This window comes from Hippoglossus stenolepis, chromosome 4 (genome assembly GCF_022539355.2).
Source record: "Hippoglossus stenolepis isolate QCI-W04-F060 chromosome 4, HSTE1.2, whole genome shotgun sequence".
NCBI lineage: Eukaryota > Metazoa > Chordata > Actinopteri > Pleuronectiformes > Pleuronectidae > Hippoglossus > Hippoglossus stenolepis.
Window position 1 is genome coordinate 434,925 of NC_061486.1, and position 17,147 is coordinate 452,071.

The 17,147-nt window shown below is 48.6% G+C and overlaps 2 protein-coding genes across 2 annotated transcripts in view; one reads left to right on the forward strand and one right to left on the reverse strand.

Moving 5' to 3' along the window:
* Positions 1–17,147, reverse strand: part of LOC118106630 (collagen alpha-1(I) chain) — a 688,934-nt gene that overhangs the window by 427,147 nt on the left and 244,640 nt on the right.
* On the forward strand, positions 6,166–7,133 carry LOC118106011 (olfactory receptor 49-like). The gene has a single exon (XM_035154124.2). The coding sequence runs from the start codon at positions 6,183–6,185 to the stop codon at positions 7,020–7,022; it is 840 nt and encodes a 279-aa protein (XP_035010015.2). The 5' UTR covers positions 6,166–6,182; the 3' UTR covers positions 7,023–7,133.

The following is a 17,147-nucleotide window of genomic DNA, read 5'->3' on the forward strand; positions in this document are numbered from 1 at the left end:
TGTTAGTGACGGGGCCACTGAAGTCTGTAACCTCTGTTAGTGACGGGGCCACTGAAGTCTGGGCCTCTGTTAGTGACGGGGCCACTGAAGTCTGGAACCTCTGTTAGTGACGGGGCCACTGAAGTCGGGCCCCTCTGTTAGTGACGGGGCCACTGAAGTCTGGGCCCTCTGTTAGTGACGGGGCCACTGAAGTCGGGCCCCTCTGTTAGTGACGGGCCACTGAAGTCTGGGCCCTCTGTTAGTGACGGGCCACTGAAGTCGGGCCCTCTGTTAGTGACGGGGCCACTGAAGTCTGGGCCCCTGTTAGTGATGGGGCCACTGAAGTCTGGGCCCTCTGTTAGTGATGGGGCCACTGAAGTATGGGCCCTCTGTTAGTGACAGTCACCAGTCTGGGCCCTCTGTTAGTGACGGGCCACTGAAGTATGGGCCCTCTGTTAGTGACGGGTCACTGAAGTCTGGGCCCTCTGTTAGTGACGGGGCCACTGAAGTATGGGCCCTCTGTTAGTGACGGGCCACTGGGCAGTATGGGCCTCTGTTAGTGACGGGTCACTGAAGTCGGGCCTGCTAGTGACGGGCCACTGAAGTATGGGCCCCTCTGTTAGTGACGGGGCCACTGAAGTCTGGCCCTCTGTTAGTGACGGGGCCACTGAAGTCTGGGCCCCTCTGTTAGTGACGGGGCCACTGAAGTCTGGGCCCTCTGTTAGTGACTTTTCGTACATTTGACGTTACTTTGTGTCTTTGAAGTTGAACAGTTGGTTTCACTTGTTGTCTTTGATGTGAAGTTGAATCAACTTATTTTATTTGAATGATCGTAATAATTCCAGTTGTTAGTAAACAGCTTGGTGAAGAACACAGGTCATTATCCGTCCTGTGAGGACTCTGATTGGTCTCTGTGGTCTCTGTGTCTCGTGTGAAGACGCCTCAGGGACAAACATGTTGATGAGCCTCAGTGACCTTTGACCTGAGGGACAGTCGCAGCCTCTGTGGGATCAACTTCAGCCGAGTTCACTTTAATAACAATAATCAACAAGCTCCGTGAACACAAGTTTTCATCAGCTGATTCCATTTATATTCCTGGTGACATATGATACTTATACATACGACTTCAAACTTATACATAACAATAAAAGCGTCAGCTAAATGCAATGTAATGTAATTATAACACCAGGACATGAACTAAGAAAACATTCTTGAGTCCAGAGTCCAGATCCATGACTCAGTCCACACAAGCAGTTCTTTATTATGATTATTCATATTATTATGAATAATAATAATCATATTATCATCATCATCATTATTATTATTGTCTGATATCTGATTTAAACTGAATGAAGGTTCCATTCTCTCTGCTCTTCCCATCATGCTCTCTGCTCTGTTCCCATCATGCTCTCTGCTGAGTTCCCATCATGCTCTCTGCTGAGTTCCCATCATGCTCTCTGCTGAGTTCCCATCATGCTCTCTGCCGAGTTCCCATCATGCTCCCTGCCGAGTTCCCATCATGCTCCCTGCTGTGTTCCCATCATGCTCTCTGCCGAGTTCCCATCATGCTCTCTGCCGAGTTCCCATCATGCTCTCTGCTCTGTTCCCATATGCCTCTGCCAAGTTCCCATCATGCTCCTCTGCCCTGCAGTTCCATCTGCCGAACATCATGCTCTCTGCTCTGTTCCCATCATGCTCTCTGCCAAGTTCCCATCATGCTCTCTGCTCTGTTCCCATCATGCTCTCTGCTCTGTTCCCATCATGCTCTCTGCTGAGTTCCCATCATGCTTCTGCTCTGTTCCCATCATGCCGCTGTGTTGCCAGTCACATGCCTCTGCTCTGTTCCATCATGCCTCTGCTCTGTTCCCATCATGCTCTCTGCTCTGTTCCCATCATGCTCTCTGCTCTGTTCCCATCATGCTCTCTGCTCTGTTCCCATCATGCTCTCTGCTGAGTTCCCATCATGCTCTCTGCTCTGTTCCCATCATGCTCTCTGCTCTGTTCCCATCATGCTCTCTGCTCTGTTCCCATCATGCTCTCTGCCGAGTTCCATCATGCTCCCTGCGTATCTGCTCTGTTCCCATCATGCTCTCTGCCAAGTTCCCATCATGCTCTCTGCTCTGTTCCCATCATGCTCTCTGCTTGTTCCTATCATGCTCTCTGCCAGTTCCCATCATGCTCTCTGCTCTGTTCCCATCATGCTCTCTGCTCTGTTCCCATCATGCTCTCTGCTGAGTTCCCATCATGCTCTCTGCTCTGTTCCCATCATGCTCTCTGCTGTGTTCCCACTCCTCTGCTGAGTTCCCATCATGCTCTCTGCTCTGTTCCCATCATGCTCTCTGCTGTGTTCCCATCATGCTCTCTGCTCTGTTCCCATCATGCTCTCTGCTGAGTTCCCATCATGCTCTCTGCTCTGTTCCCATTATGCTCTCTGCTCTGTTCCCATCATGCTCTCTGCTCTGTTCCCATCATGCTCTCTGCTGAGTTCCCATCATGCTCTCTGCTCTGTTCCCATCATGCTCTCTGCCTAGTTCCCATCATGCTCTCTGCTCTGTTCCCATCATGCTCTCTGCTCTGTTCCCATCATGCTCTCTGCTCTGTTCCCATCATGCTCTCTGCTCTGTTCCCATCATGCCTATTCCATTAGTTCCCATCATGCTCTCTGCTCTGTTCCCATCATGCTCTCTGCTCTGTTCCCATCATGCTCTCTGCTCTGTCGCCGCTGGGGAGGACTTGGGCTCCGGCGTGAAGTAAGAGGACAGAGAGAATCAAGAGAGGAGGACAGAGTAGAAAGGAGACAGTCTGTGGCAGAGTTAGGATGCATGAGTGAGAAGGAGTCAGTGGAAGGGAGATAAAACAGAGGAGGAGGGAGAGAGGAGGTCAGAGAGGAGGGAGAGAGGAGGAGGGAGAGAGGGAGAGGAGGTAGAGGAGGGAGAGAAGGAGAGAGGAGGTCGAGAGAGGGAGAGAGGAGAGGAGAGAGGGAGAGAGGAGGAGAGAGGAGGGAGAGAGGGAGAGAGGAGGTCAGAGAGGAGGTCAGAGAGGAGGGAGAGAGGAGGGAGAGAGGGAGCAGGTACAGAGTCTGTTGATGTGGTCGGGTTGTCAGTTTGAGAGAGTCAGAGATAAAGAAGTGGTCAGAGACATGAAGTAGGATTACAGTGAGGTTAGAGGTAGAGCAGTTTCTGGAAGGACTGAGTGAGAGAGCAAAGGAAGACAGTAAAAGTAAGAGGTCAGATGACTTCTCTGTCTGGATGTTGAAGTCACCCAGAAGGATAAGTGGAGGCCCATTTTCTGGTAAGTTTGAGAGGAAGACGTCTAATTCTTCCAAGAAAACTCCCAAAGGACCTGGTGGACGGGAGAGAACCACAATGGTTAATTGTACCAGATGAGTAACTGTCACAGCATGAAATTCAAAAGACAGTGGGGTAAAGAGTGGCAGTGGGTAGTGTTGCGTTCTTTTTTCCTTAGGTAGAGATGGTAGAGTCGGTCTGGTTCAAAAAAGTATTTATTTAGAAGCAATGAACAGCTACTACATAGCTATGGGCACTCAACGTACAACCCGCAAGCCGCCTAATACCGCCGGGGAAGTCAAGAGTCGCGCCGAGCGGATGGTGGGTGCAATATTTATAATAATAGGTAGAACTTCAGCAGGAGGGGGAGTCACGTGGCTAGTGCACAGGCTGGTCCCAGCCTCAAGGCACTGGAATTCGCCAATGATGAGGAGCCGCTCCAGTTTCGTCCCTCCTCTGACCGCTGCTGGGCAAATCTTCACATTCTGACAGTTGGTTTGTGTGTTTTAAAACAAGCCTTGAGTCGGCTGACAGCTTGTGAGTCTTCAGTATGGCATGTGCCTTTCCTATCTGTCCTTCAGACCCTAGTGGCCGCTGCTTGAATTCTTCCTAAGGGTAGGTCACAGTTTCTTAAGAAAACAGTGCATTCATCTATGTGTGATTTTTGGAATAAAGCTAATGGAGTTTATGCTGTAATATAGTAAGTTAGGTATGAGAACAAGTTAAAGTACAGTGTATTGTCTGCCACAGATGTACAGTCTTCTCAAACAGGCATTATCAGACAGGTGCAAGACTGAACTGCGATGTGACGCACACACACACACACACACACACACACACACACACACACACACACACACACACACACACACACACACACACACACACACACACACAACAATCAACTTCAAGATTAAAACCAGCCAGCAACGGCTACTATCAGTCACTATGTGAAGGCCACACATTTTCCCACCTATTCAGATTCAGCCCAAACTGCCCCTGCCCCCACCCCTGTCCAACATACTGCACTTGTTTAGAGTTCAGTTTCATTGCCATCTTCACAGACACATATTCAGAAAAACATAGATTTTAGTCTTAACAGTAGAGAGAAAAACTCCATTTGGGGGAGATGAGTAAACCTGAACCACCAGCCCTACCAGTGGGTCTGGGTGTGTGGGTGAGAGCAGCTGGGGGGGGGATGTGTTGTCCGGTGTGATCAAACTCTCGGTGAGAAGGAAGTCAAGCGATGCGGTAGCAAAGCCAGAGATGAAGTCCGTCTTGCAGGAAGCTGACTGGCAGTTCCAGAGGCCCCCTGTGGCAAGGTGCTGGGTAGGTGGAACGGGGGTAGATAGGAGAGGAAAGGTTACGGTAATGGTGTGAACGAGTGCGAGGCCTATAGTATCTACGAGTAGATCCGGGAACAGGGACGGAAAGTAAACACATATTCAAATAAAAGGAAACAGAGCAGCGTTATAAACCCCTCCCCCGAAGACTCCAACGAAAGACTCCTTTGTCTTCGTCCTCCTTTGTCTTCGTCCTCCGAGTCTTCATAAGACGCTTCAAACAATTCCTGGTTTTACACCAGAGTCGACGATGATTGGCTACAGCTGTGCTGACCACACCCCCTGCTCATGAGTCAATCAGGCACCAGGTGGTAAAGGCCCAGCAACAGAAACTCAGCAGAGTTCAACACAAGAGAAACTTAATCAGTGAGTTTCACAAAATCTCCTAATTTACCAAAAACTGATTCTGGACAAAGTCTATTTACCTCAAAGGTAGAAAGTAAATAGAACTTAGTCCTGAACAGAATTGGAATAAAAGTCAAGCACTTTAACTCGAACTGGTTCTCTTTAACTCTCAATCACTGAAGTGAAACAAAGTCCTCATCCAATTCAAGGTAAGACCAAACAGTACAAACTAGTAATCTAGTTCACCTAAGACAGCAGATACAATAGTAATCTATTTATAGAGGATTTGCTTCATTTGGTTGCCATGGTGACATCATGATGGTATCACTAGCAGCATCAGCACCTTCAGGCGCAGTACTCCACAGTAGTACAGTTTCCAGTACTACAGTACTCTACAGTACTACAGCACTACATACTACAGTACTCCACAGTACTAGTTTCCAGTACTTCACAATATTACAGTACTCGACAGTACTCCACAGTACTACAGTACTCCACTAGTTCAAATGCACCAAATGAACGTCCTCGTGGTTCAAACATTATATCATCGGTGGTGAAGACTGCAGCTTCTTCTTCTTCTTCTTCTTCTACTGTTTAATTGTGTCTCTACTTCCTGTGATTGGTCCAAAAGTCCAAACTATCAACAAAGTGTTTTCACTGCAAACCAACAGAACCAGGTTCAGTTTGATCCAGACCCAGAACTCTTCTTCTGGTCTGAGTGTTGGACCAAGAACCAAAGTATGAACGAGTCCTCTCTTTGTAACTGGAGGCAAAAATCTCATGAACCTTATTTCCAGTAAAAGTATAATTCAAATACACAAATATTATAAGAGAATAATAGAAATATGTTTATTAAAAGATCAGCTCAGAGTGAACATGTATAATATGTTTCTAAAGTTAAATATGTTGTCAACCCATCAGCTTGTGTTTCTACAAATGTTAAAAATACATTAGGGCCTATATTCTTTTGTTAATGAGGTCACTCTGTGGACGGCCCCTCAGCCAGAACTGTTAAAAGAAGATGTTTCAGAGCTTCAGCTCAGTTTGGACGAGCAGCAGGTGAACGTCACGATTCACTTCACGTCTGTGATTTGAAATCAGATCCTCTGTTTTCTAGATGATGTTTTTCTTTACTGAGCCGAGCCGGAATCTCCTGAATGTGTTTGATTCTGCACACGAGCGTGCGTTTTCTTTTGTTTTCACTTCTTCATGAAGCAAAAGAACCGTGATGAACTCCTCACGAGTTTCTTATTTCACTCTGGCTGCTTATCTGGACTCTGGACTGTTGAGATACTTGTTCTTCATGCTGGTCCTGTCGTTGTACTTGTTGATCCTTTGTGCCAACGTGCTGCTGATTGTCGTTATCTGTATGAACAGAAGTCTACATGAACCTATGTACGTGTTTCTGTGCAGCCTGTTTGTAAATGAACTGTATGGTAGCACAGGGTTGTTTCCTTTGCTCCTGGTTCAGATTCTCTCAGACGTTCACACTGTTCCCGACGTCTTTTGTTTCCTGCAGAACTTCCTGTTGTACTCGTATGGAGGTGCAGAGTATTTAAACCTAGCCGTCATGTCTTATGATCGATACCTCGCTATATGTTGCCCTCTGCAGTACAACACACAAATGACAGTTAACAAGATTGCAATACTAATCAGTGTGACGTGGTTTTGTCCTTTACTTCTGTGTCTTGTTATGACGTCTTTGAGCAAGTCTTTACAGCTGTGTGGAACCATAATTGAGAAAGTTTACTGTGACAACTTCTCCATAGTCAAACTGGCCTGTTCTGACACCACAGTCAACAACATCTATGGACTGTTTGTTAGTTCATTCTCTATATTTTGTCCTCTAATTCTCATTTTCTACTCCTACATCAAGATTCTGAAGATCTGTCTCTCTGGCTCCAAAGGGACGAGACAGAAAGCCGTCAGCACGTGTGCTCCTCACCTGGCCTCTCTGATCAACTTCTCATGTGGAGCTTGTTTTGAAATCATGCAGAGCAGATTTAACATGAAAACGTTACCCAATGTTTTGAGGATATTTTTATCCTTGTATTGGCTCATATGTTAGCCGCTGCTCAACCCGTTAGTCTACGGACTGACTCTGTCCAAAATGCGCATCATATGTAAAAGTCTGGTTTTTGCTGAAATGTGATTTCAACAGTGACTGAAAACACGTGTGTGGTTGATTCAGGTCAAAACGTTTCTGAGCTGATTCCATAGTTAATGATTAATAAGAGTGAATTAATGTTGTTTTCTTAGAAACAGGGTTTGAAATATAATGAAACAAACAAACAAAAAACAATAAACCTTTTGCTGTCTTGGACTGGGCTGCAGTTTCCTGCTCGTCCTAAACCTTCTGCTGCTGCTGTTACACATACTCTGCTCAGTATCTGTCATACATGTATTTAAAATACGTATTTGACATATTTGATAAACATTGATTCAGTTTAAGTTATATTATCTTTATTGTCCCACAAGAGGAAATTTGTTATGCAGCCAAGAGACAGAAACACAGAAACAACATCATCAGCCTCCACAATAGAAACACATTTCAGAAAGTGACAGGAAATGGAAAATACCACAGACAATTATGCAAAACACATTTTCAAGAAAGTACTTTTTTTTCAGAAAAAAAACTGTTAACACTCGGGATCAAACCGATCCTGTAATTTCAGCCCGAGGGCAAACCCCTGTGGAGGAGGATTCATATTAGTGTTCTGTATTTGTGTTGTTTAAAAAAACTTTAAAATACTTTCTGTGAGATGTGATGATTCATAAACATGAGAATCACTGCTTGAAGCCTCTGATTAGTGTCTGATGAGAGAGAGAGAGAGAGAGAGAGAGAGAGAGAGAGAGAGAGAGAGAGAGAGAGAGAGAGAGAGAGAGAGAGAGAGAGAGAGAGAGAGAGAGAGAGAGAGAGAGAGAGACAGAGCAGAAGAGAGAGAGAGAGAGAGAGAGAGAGAGAGAGAGAGAGAGAGAGAGAGAGAGAGAGAGAGAGAGAGAGAGAGAGAGAGAGAGAGACAGAGAGAGAGAGAGACAGAGAGAGGGAGAGAGAGAGAGAGAGAGAGAGAGAGAGAGAGAGAACTCCGTGTCTCACACACACATGGAGTTTAAAAATGAAGGACCAGTAAACCGTCCTCCTCCAGTGAACATAGAACCTGTCTGATCCTCCACTGAGACCTGAGAGCTTCCAGGTTACTGGTCCGGCCGTAGAAGGCGTGTTCCACTCTCAGCTGAGTTGCTACCAAACCTTTAAAACACTTCACCACATCTGTCCAGCCTTCACCCAACATCTGGTTCTTCCTGCTCTTCCAGGTGGCCGGTTTAGCCAAACAGGAAGTTTACCAGGACGAGTGTTTCTCTGTTTCCTTTATAATATTTAGGCCCAAAAACAAACAACGGGAGAGAGAAGTTCTCCCCCAGAGCCTCCACCCACTGCTGCAGTAATCTAAATAAAACCTCTAGTCCAGGACAAGTCACCACCAGGTGCTCTACAGTCTCCCTATCACCACAGAAACCACATCCCTCCCCAGTGCTCGGGTCCAGGTGAGCTCTGTGTCTGTTTGTAGCTAAAGCTCCATGTATAATCCTCCACTGGAGGTCACCCACCCGTTTCTCAACAGGAGGTTTATACAGGACCCTCCACCTGCCTTCGGGGGTGCAGCCTGCAGCAAAATCCTCAGTCCACCTCGTCTCCTTGACTCCAGCCAGAGAGCGAAGGTTCAGCACCTTCACACAGCTGACATAAAGCTGCTTCTTCCCACAAGAGCTGAAACTACCCAGCACCGGTGTTTTGAAGGAAAGAAGCAGTCCACTCTCCTCTCGCCACCCGTCAGCAGCAGGGCTGACGATCAGAGAGGGAAACAGGTACTCACAGTCATCATCCCATTGGTCAGCTAGAGTACGATTTTCAGCAAACGCTCTCAGTGGCACAGACAGGGACTGCAACACTTCCTCCATGATCCTCTTCAGAACTCTGGAGGACCTGATGTTGGTGACGTCACAGAGTGTTTCCCAGGATGTCTTTGTGAGGTGGCCCAGTTTGATGATGCCAGCCTCAACAAACTTATTCCTTAACGTTGTAGAGGAAAAGGTGTCGGTTCTCAGGAAATCATTGTGGAAGAGCGGCTCCTCAAACAGCCATATCCCCGGTCTGGGGTCAGGAGTCCGCTTGACCTCCAGCGTCTGCCAGGCGTTCACCACCGAGCTGTAGAACGGTGTCAGTCCGGTCAGGTCAGCTTCAGTTGATGAGATCAGAAATAACTGTTTGTCCAGCCCCAGCCGGCCAGCTTGTCTGAGCAGCAGATGAGCAGGAGCCAACCAGCAGAGACCACAGCCGTACAGCAACTTCTGGACACAATGTCAATGAGACCCTGACCTCCCTCTGCCACAGGGAGATACAGGGCCGCTGCCCTCAGCCAGTGCTGACCAGACCAGAAGAACTTCACCAGGCGACGCTGCACATCTTCAACCAGACCTGGAGGTGGCACCAACACAATAAGTCTGTGCCAAAGAGACGAGGCGACCAAGTTATTCACTATCAGAACTCTTCCCCTGTAGGACAGATAAGGTAGCAACCATTTCCATTTAGACAACTTCGCTTCTACCTTTTCCAGCACCCCCTCCCAGTTCTGCCTTTGAAAGCCCTCACAGGCTGGAACACCAAATTTGTCTTTATGTATTTTAATAGGGGCTTTCTGCAGAAAGGATCAACACAGAGAGTCACAGGGATCTCAGAGTGAAGATGCAGAACAGTCAAATGCAAGGATCTTATATAGGAGGACTAAGGCTGTTTGTCTGAGCCAGTTCAGACTGGTTCTGTAGGCGCAGTTTGAGAAAAGAATCAAAACACAGAAATCTGATTTACATATGTTTCCTTTGGAGATAGAGCAGACATAAAGTAATAAAAAGGTCATAAAAGTTTCAGGTCATAAAAGTCTTTAGACAGGTCTGCAAAAACTTACTTTTCAACTACAAAATAGTTTTCAACCACACTTAGTTATTTTTCCACTACACTTCCTAGATGGATTCCTAGAATTTCTATGCCATTCCTTCCCCACCGGAGACTTCCAGGAAGACCAGGCTCAGTCCCCGGGCTCCACTGACCCATTAAAAACCCCTCACTCTTCTCCCAGTTGACTCTGGCTGAAGAAGCTCTCCCATAACAGACCAGACTTTCCTGAAGTTGCTGGACATCATGCTGGTCATGGATAAAAACATTAACATCATCAGCATAAGCTGAGACGACCACAGGAGGGTTGTGAGCCAGCCCCGGCAGAGAGAGACCCCTCAGCCTGCTCCTCAACCTGCACAGAAGAGGCTCGATGGCGATGCTGTACAGTTGTCCTGAGATGGGGCAGCCCTGCCTGATGCCTCTCGTGACGGGCACAGGACAGCTCAGCCCTCCCCACCTTCACCACACAGCTAGCCCCACTATACAGCAGCTTGACCCAGGACAGGAACCCCCAACACCAAAAGCCTGCAAGGTTGAAAATAAAAATCGTGATCCACACGGTCAAAGGCTTTTCTTGATCAATTGAAATAATACCCACATTTACATTATATAATTTACACACACACACACATCTCTTATTAAAAACAGATTGTCCAGCATGGATCTGTCAGGCACACAGTAACATTGATCTGGGTTGATCAGCTGTTCGATGCAGGTCTTCAGTCTGTTGGATAAAACCTTGGAGAGGATCTTATAGTCTGTGCATAAAAGGGCCACTGGTCTCCAGTTCTTTAAAAGGCTAAGATCTCCCTTCTTAGGCAGCAGAGAGAGAACTGCGCGTCTACAGGAAGTAGGAAGTGTCCCTTTTTTAAAACACTTTAAAAATGTCTAAAATGTCTCGTCCCAAAACACCCCAGAAATGTTTTAAAAATCTGAAGGTAATCCATCCACTCCAGGGGCCTTTCCGGACGCCATCTGCGACACAGCCGCGGTCAGTTCCTCTAAGGTGATGTCAGAGTTTAGTGTATCCTGTTCTTCAGGACTCAGCTGAGGAAGTCCTTCTAGCAGCTCTGCAGCAGAGTCCACATCACAGTGAACTGCTCTGAACAGCTCCGAGTAGAACTCTACTGCATGCTTCCTCATCCCAGCCGGTTCTGTGGTCACTTCTCCGTCTGGGAGCCGCAGAGACACCATCTGTTTCCTCCGAGCCACCGACTTCTCTAAGTTAAAGAAGAAGGTGGTTGGAGCGTCCATATCATGTAACAGACTGAATGAACTTTCCAATGTCTTGAAAAAAATCTCTCACATTAACTGTTTTCCCAAATGTTTCATCCAGGAAAATGTTAATCTCCTCCAGAGAATACAAGTCAATGCTCTGAGAAGCGCTTCCTACAACTGACCCACTTTCACAGTCAGAGTCCACGTCCATGTCAGCATCCTCATCTTCACCATGACAACCAGCAGGCCTCTGTTCAGCAGGGCAGTCCTCAGCATCTTTATTCTGCCCAGTCCTGACCACAGAGCCACCGGGCACCGGGCCGCTAACACCCGCATCCCCGACCACAGAGCCACCGGGCACCGGGCCGCTAACACCCGCATCCCCGACCACAGAGCCACCGGCGCAGCCTCTACCACCCGCATCCCCGACCACAGAGCCACCGGGCACCGGGCTCTAACACCCGCATCACCCCGACCACAGACCCACGGCCTCTAACACCCGCATCCCGACCACAGAGCCACCGGGCACGGGGCCTCTAACACCCGCATCCCCAACAACAGAGCCACCGCCACGGACCTAGCACCCGCATCCCCGACCACAGAGCCACCGGCCACCTAACACCTGCATCCCCAACCACAGAGCCCCGGCACCGGGTCATCAACACCCGCATCCCCCGAACCACAGACCGGCCCCGCTAACACCCGCATCCCCAACCACAGAGCCACCGCCACCGGGCCGCTAACACCCGCATCCCGACCACAGAGCCACAGCCGGACCGCTAACACCCGCATCCGACCACAGAGCCACCGGCCACGCTAACACCCGCATCCCCGACCAGAGAGCCACCGGGAGCCTCTAATACCCACATCCCTACCACAGAGCCACCCGCACCGGGCCGCTAACACCCGCATCCCCGACCACAGAGCCACGTCCACCGGGCCGCTAACACCACATCCCCGACCACAGAGCCACCGGGCCACTAACACCCGCATCCCCAACCACAGAGCCACCGCCACCTAACCCCCGCATCCCCAACAACAGAGCCACCGGGGCCACCCTAACACCCGCATCCCGACCACAGAGCCACCGGCCACCACTAACACCCGCATCCCCGACCACAGAGCCACCGGGCACCGGACCGCTACTCCGCATCCCGACCACAGAGCCACCGGGCACCGGCCTCTAATACCCACATCCCCTACCACAGAGCCACCAGCCTCTAATACCCACACCCCCAACAACAGAGCCACCGGCCACCGGACCACTAACACCCGCATCCCCGACCACAGAGCAACCGGCACTCACACCCGCATCCCCTACCACAGAGCCACCGGGCACCGGGCCTCTAATACCCACATCCCCTACCACAGAGCCACCGGGCACCGGGCCTCTAACACCCATCCCCTACCACAGAGCCACCGGCCACCGGGCCTCTACCACCCGCATCCCCGACCACAGAGCCACCGGGCACCGGGCCTCTAATACCCACATCCCCTACCACAGAGCCACCGGCCACCGGGCCGATCTGTGGGGCTCAAAACACTTGATGTTCCCTGAGCTAGTGTAACCGGTCTATCCTTTGTGCCGGTTACTCTGCGTTGTGTGTCAGTTTGTGAAGTAGAAGACCGGCACAGGACTTTTATTGCTGCTGAATGTGTTCTGTTCAGTGTTTTAGCAGAAGAAAAAAAACAGCGTTGGTCATTCGTCTTCAGTACATGCCGCTCTCGGCCAGCTCCAATGCATTCACAGTACATTTACAAATCTTGCCTAATAGAAACAAAAAGGCCGATATAAGAAATAATAAATGCAAAAATACTTAAGGATTTATAAAAATAAATAACAAAACTATGATTTACAATTGTCTTTGAATGTATCACATTCACTCATACCACAGTCACACATCATGAAAAGATTCACATTTTCAATTTACAACAACAAGAGTCCTATGCAACAAAACTTACCTGTTCAGAGTTTCAGCAGAAGAAAAGAAACAGCGTTGGTCATTCGTCTTCAGTACATGCCTAACATAAAAAAATATACGGTTCAACAGGCATATGCAACGGGTGAGAAATCCCCCTCAAATATCTTAAAGGACTATGAGTTCAGGTCAGTGATGTGTAAATCTAAAGAAATATGTGTTCACTCTAACAGCCCCATCCCTTCCCGTAACCTCACAGACCAGGTTTCCTTAAGTCTGACTTCTTTTACAGAGCGGGTGACAGGCCAATCCTCCAGGGCCTTCACCTTCTCCATATCTACGCGCACCCGCTCAGCTGACACAACATGCCCGAGAAATTTGACTTCACTCCTGAGTAGGAAGCACTTTTGGGGCTTGAGTTTCAACCCATGTTCACGCAAGCGCCCAAATACAAGGTCTAACTTCACCAAGTGACTTTCAAAGTCCCTTGAAAATACCAGGACATCGTCTCGGTAGACCAACAGCACCTCGAAAGCCAAGTCACCCAGGACCGACCCCATTAGGCGCTGAAAAGTCGCTGGGGCATTGCAGAGCCCGAAGGGCATGCGTGTCCATTGGTACAACCCGAAAGGCGTGGTTACAGCGGTTTTCTCCTGGTCTTGCTCAGCTACAGCCACTTGGAAGTACCCCGCAGTCAAATCCAAGGAGGAGAAGACTTGTGCATGACCTAGGGCGTCCAGCGACTCTTCAACCCTAGGGAGTGGGTAGGCGTCTCGGTGCGTTACATTGTTGAGCTTCCTGTAATCGCAACAAAAACGCACAGACCCATCTTTTTTCATTACCACAACTGCAGGTGAAGCCCATGGACTGCAGCTCTCCTTCAGCACACCCTGTGCGACCAGGTCTTGTACGTGCTGCTTGACTTCTTGAAAGATATGAGGCGGAATCCTCATAATCCTTTGCTTGACGGGGTATGCCTCACCTGTTGGAATACAATATGTGACCGTGGTAGTATGTCCATAGTCTCGGTCATTTTGTGAAAATGCAGCACAATGCTTCTCCAACAGCTGGTTAAGCTGATGTACTTGGTCTGAGGTAAGCCCCTGGAGATTGGCCTGTACAGGAACAGATAACGGCCCTGGTTCTTCCTGCTTAGACACAGCTCCCTTCTCGCCTGCCAGTGCTCTGACCCTAAGTTCACCCGCCACCTCTTCAAAGGCCACCACTTCTTTCGGCAGCACTTTCTGAGGTTTAGACAACTCAGCAACTCTTGCTCTTGGTGGCAAGATGACTGGCTTCTGACTTGGGTTCATCAGGCGCACTGGGACCTTACCACCCACCGTGTGCGCTAGAACATTGGCTACAAGCAGTCCAGAGGGTGTGTTGGGACTAGGGGAGGCCTCCACTAAGACCTGGCATTTCATTTTCGGAGGGATGCGGCAACGCCCTTCAATGACTATTTCCCTACAGGGGGGAATGACAACAGCCCGTCTACCAGCTACTTTAACGAAGCCTATCTTCCCATCACGGCCCCCAATTTGCTCCTCTTTCCCCATTTTTACAAGAATGCGCCGCAGGCTTGCGCTCTCAACCTGCTGCCAATGCCTGTCCATTCTCTGGACCCCCTCTAAGCCAACAAAGAGGTTGCATAGTTCACCGAGCACATTCATTCCTAATATCCCAGCTGCCCCATCTTTACCATCAGCCATATCATCTCGCAGCACAAAGACGCATTTACCTTGAAGCTTCTTGCCAAAGCATTCAATGTCAGCATATAGACACCCGATTATGGGGATATCCAGTCCATTTGCAGCTGTTAATTTAACCCACTTTGCAGGCGACAGTGCTTTGCCCTTAAACAGCTTTTTGAAGTGCGTCTCAGACATTGTAGTCACTTCAGAGCCAGTATCCAAAAGGCAGCGGGTATTCACTCCATCGATGAGCACGTCTATAGTAAAGCAGTTGCCGAAGACACTCGGTGGGTTCACCACCTGCTCCATTTCCAGCTGGCCAAGAGGCAGTGTAGCAGGTCTGACAGACGCCGTTCTAATGTTTGCCTGGGTCTGCCCGCTGGCTTGCTCTGGCCCTGCCGCTGTGGTCTTAGCTTGCCATGGTCTTCCTTGGCTCTGCTCACATGTTCGGCTCGTATGCCCAGGCCGTCCACAGGTATAACAAACTAGTCTACCCTCTTGGTCTCGCAGAGGTGGCCTTCTAACTTCCCCCTGTGGCAAAACACGCAGCTCTGTCCTTTGTAACGCTGTAAAGAGTTCATCCTGTCTTGTTGCGAGTTTCTGAATGGACTCGTGCAGCGACTGTAGTGATAAGGCAGGAGGAACACTTTCTGCAGTTGCTGCGCTGACTGTGCCCCGGTTGGGGTTCTTGGCTGGGACAGCTGAGGGGGCTTCTTCCTCTTCTGACCAGTCAATCGCAGCTTGCGTTAGCACGCTGAACGTTGGAGTAGGCAATCCCTTGGCTTGCCGCTTCATCTCTCTGCGCAGAGAGTCGTCATACAACCCAAACACAAACTGTTCAGTAAGCACTGTATCTGAATTAGCAAGGCGGTCTGGGTCGCGTCGCTTCAACCTGCGAAGCTTTTCCTGGAGGTCATAGGCAAATGTCCTAATTTTTTCCCCTGCCACCTGTTTGCGGTCATAGAATTCCCTTAGTCTTGTGCTTACAGGGGCTTTATCACCATAAACTTCCTCAAGGATTTTGAAAACAGACTTGATGTCTGTAGTGTTAACCTCTAACCTAAGCCTTACAGTAAGTTTAGCTTCCCCCTTCAGATGTTGTTTCACCAGTTCAACTTGGTCTTCTTGTGGAATCTTGCAAACTTTAAAGTATGACTTCATTGAAGCTACCCACTCTTCTATGCATGGATCTTCATTACACTTGCTACCACTAAAATCTGTGCACTTTCTGTGTCTCTTTGTATGTAGACGGTGGGTTGGTTTTTCTGCTCAATAACCACTTTTGCCATAGACAGTTCTTTGGTCACTCCTGGCCTGTTCCATAAGTATTGTTTGCCTGCTCATATGAGCAGATTGTTCAGCAAACTTTGTCTGAAGCTCTTCAAATTGCTTACGCAACTCACTCATTTCTTCTTATGTGTTCACTCTAACAGCCCCATCCCTTCCCGTAACCTCACAGACCAGGTTTCCTTAACTGGAAAAATAAACACATTTATTTGATCTAGACACAGAACTTATTTTCCCAGACAGTATAATAATAATAACAACATTCGTTTGGAGTGAGTCTTCAAGTACAATTACCATTCGGATTATGGAACATATATTCTCACAGTAAACCTTCTCTTTGACACAATTCAGTTCAAACAACAAAATAGAACTTTAGTATACATTCGAATTTAGTATCACCAAACAGCGGCTAACCAAATATTACCTCAACACGTCATTTAAGTGCACTGCACCACGGTAGGCATGAAGTCCATATACCGCAATGATACTGTCCATAAAGTTTGTGCCGCTCACTTCGTTCTGTAAAGTCAGTCAATAGTGTCCATTTCACTTATCGTACACCCGGTAGGGGAGATGTTTCGCCGTAGCTGTAGCTGTAGCAGTCGCTGTAGCAGTAGCAGTAGCTAACGCCAAGCCCGGTACTACCGTGGAGAATGTCCAGTGGCAGAATACTCACGGGAGGAGACCCGAGGGGAGGGGGAGGGAGAGCGTGGCGAGAGCCAAACACTTGAACCTGCCGTGCGAATCACCGTTCACCGTGGACTCCGACGCCGTCTTCTCGCTAAGACTCGCCAGCCGTCCTCCGGTTCTTCCTGACTTACAGCTTTACAGTTCGTTTCAAAAACTTCTCACAGGCTACTACACTGTGCTGCCGTCTTCTCTTTGCAACTTTGCTCTGCCGGAAGTCCCGCCCCCCTCACGCTCTCCATACGTGTTGTCTCTTCCCATTGGTCCAAGTCGGTCAGTCATGGGCTCGTCACACGTAGTTCAGGACACAAAATGGCGAATGCCAACGCACATGCACAGAACCATAACACATGTTTGCTAGCTCGCTAAAACACTCTGAACTAACTGTGAAAATGAACCAGAAAATAAATGAAACGGCTTGACTGATATAATATTAC

Bases quoted from the DNA above. Each gene is read 5' to 3' on its own strand.
- LOC118106011 (XM_035154124.2), top strand. From the start codon at position 6,183: ATGAACTCCTCACGAGTTTCTTATTTCACTCTGGCTGCTTATCTGGAC.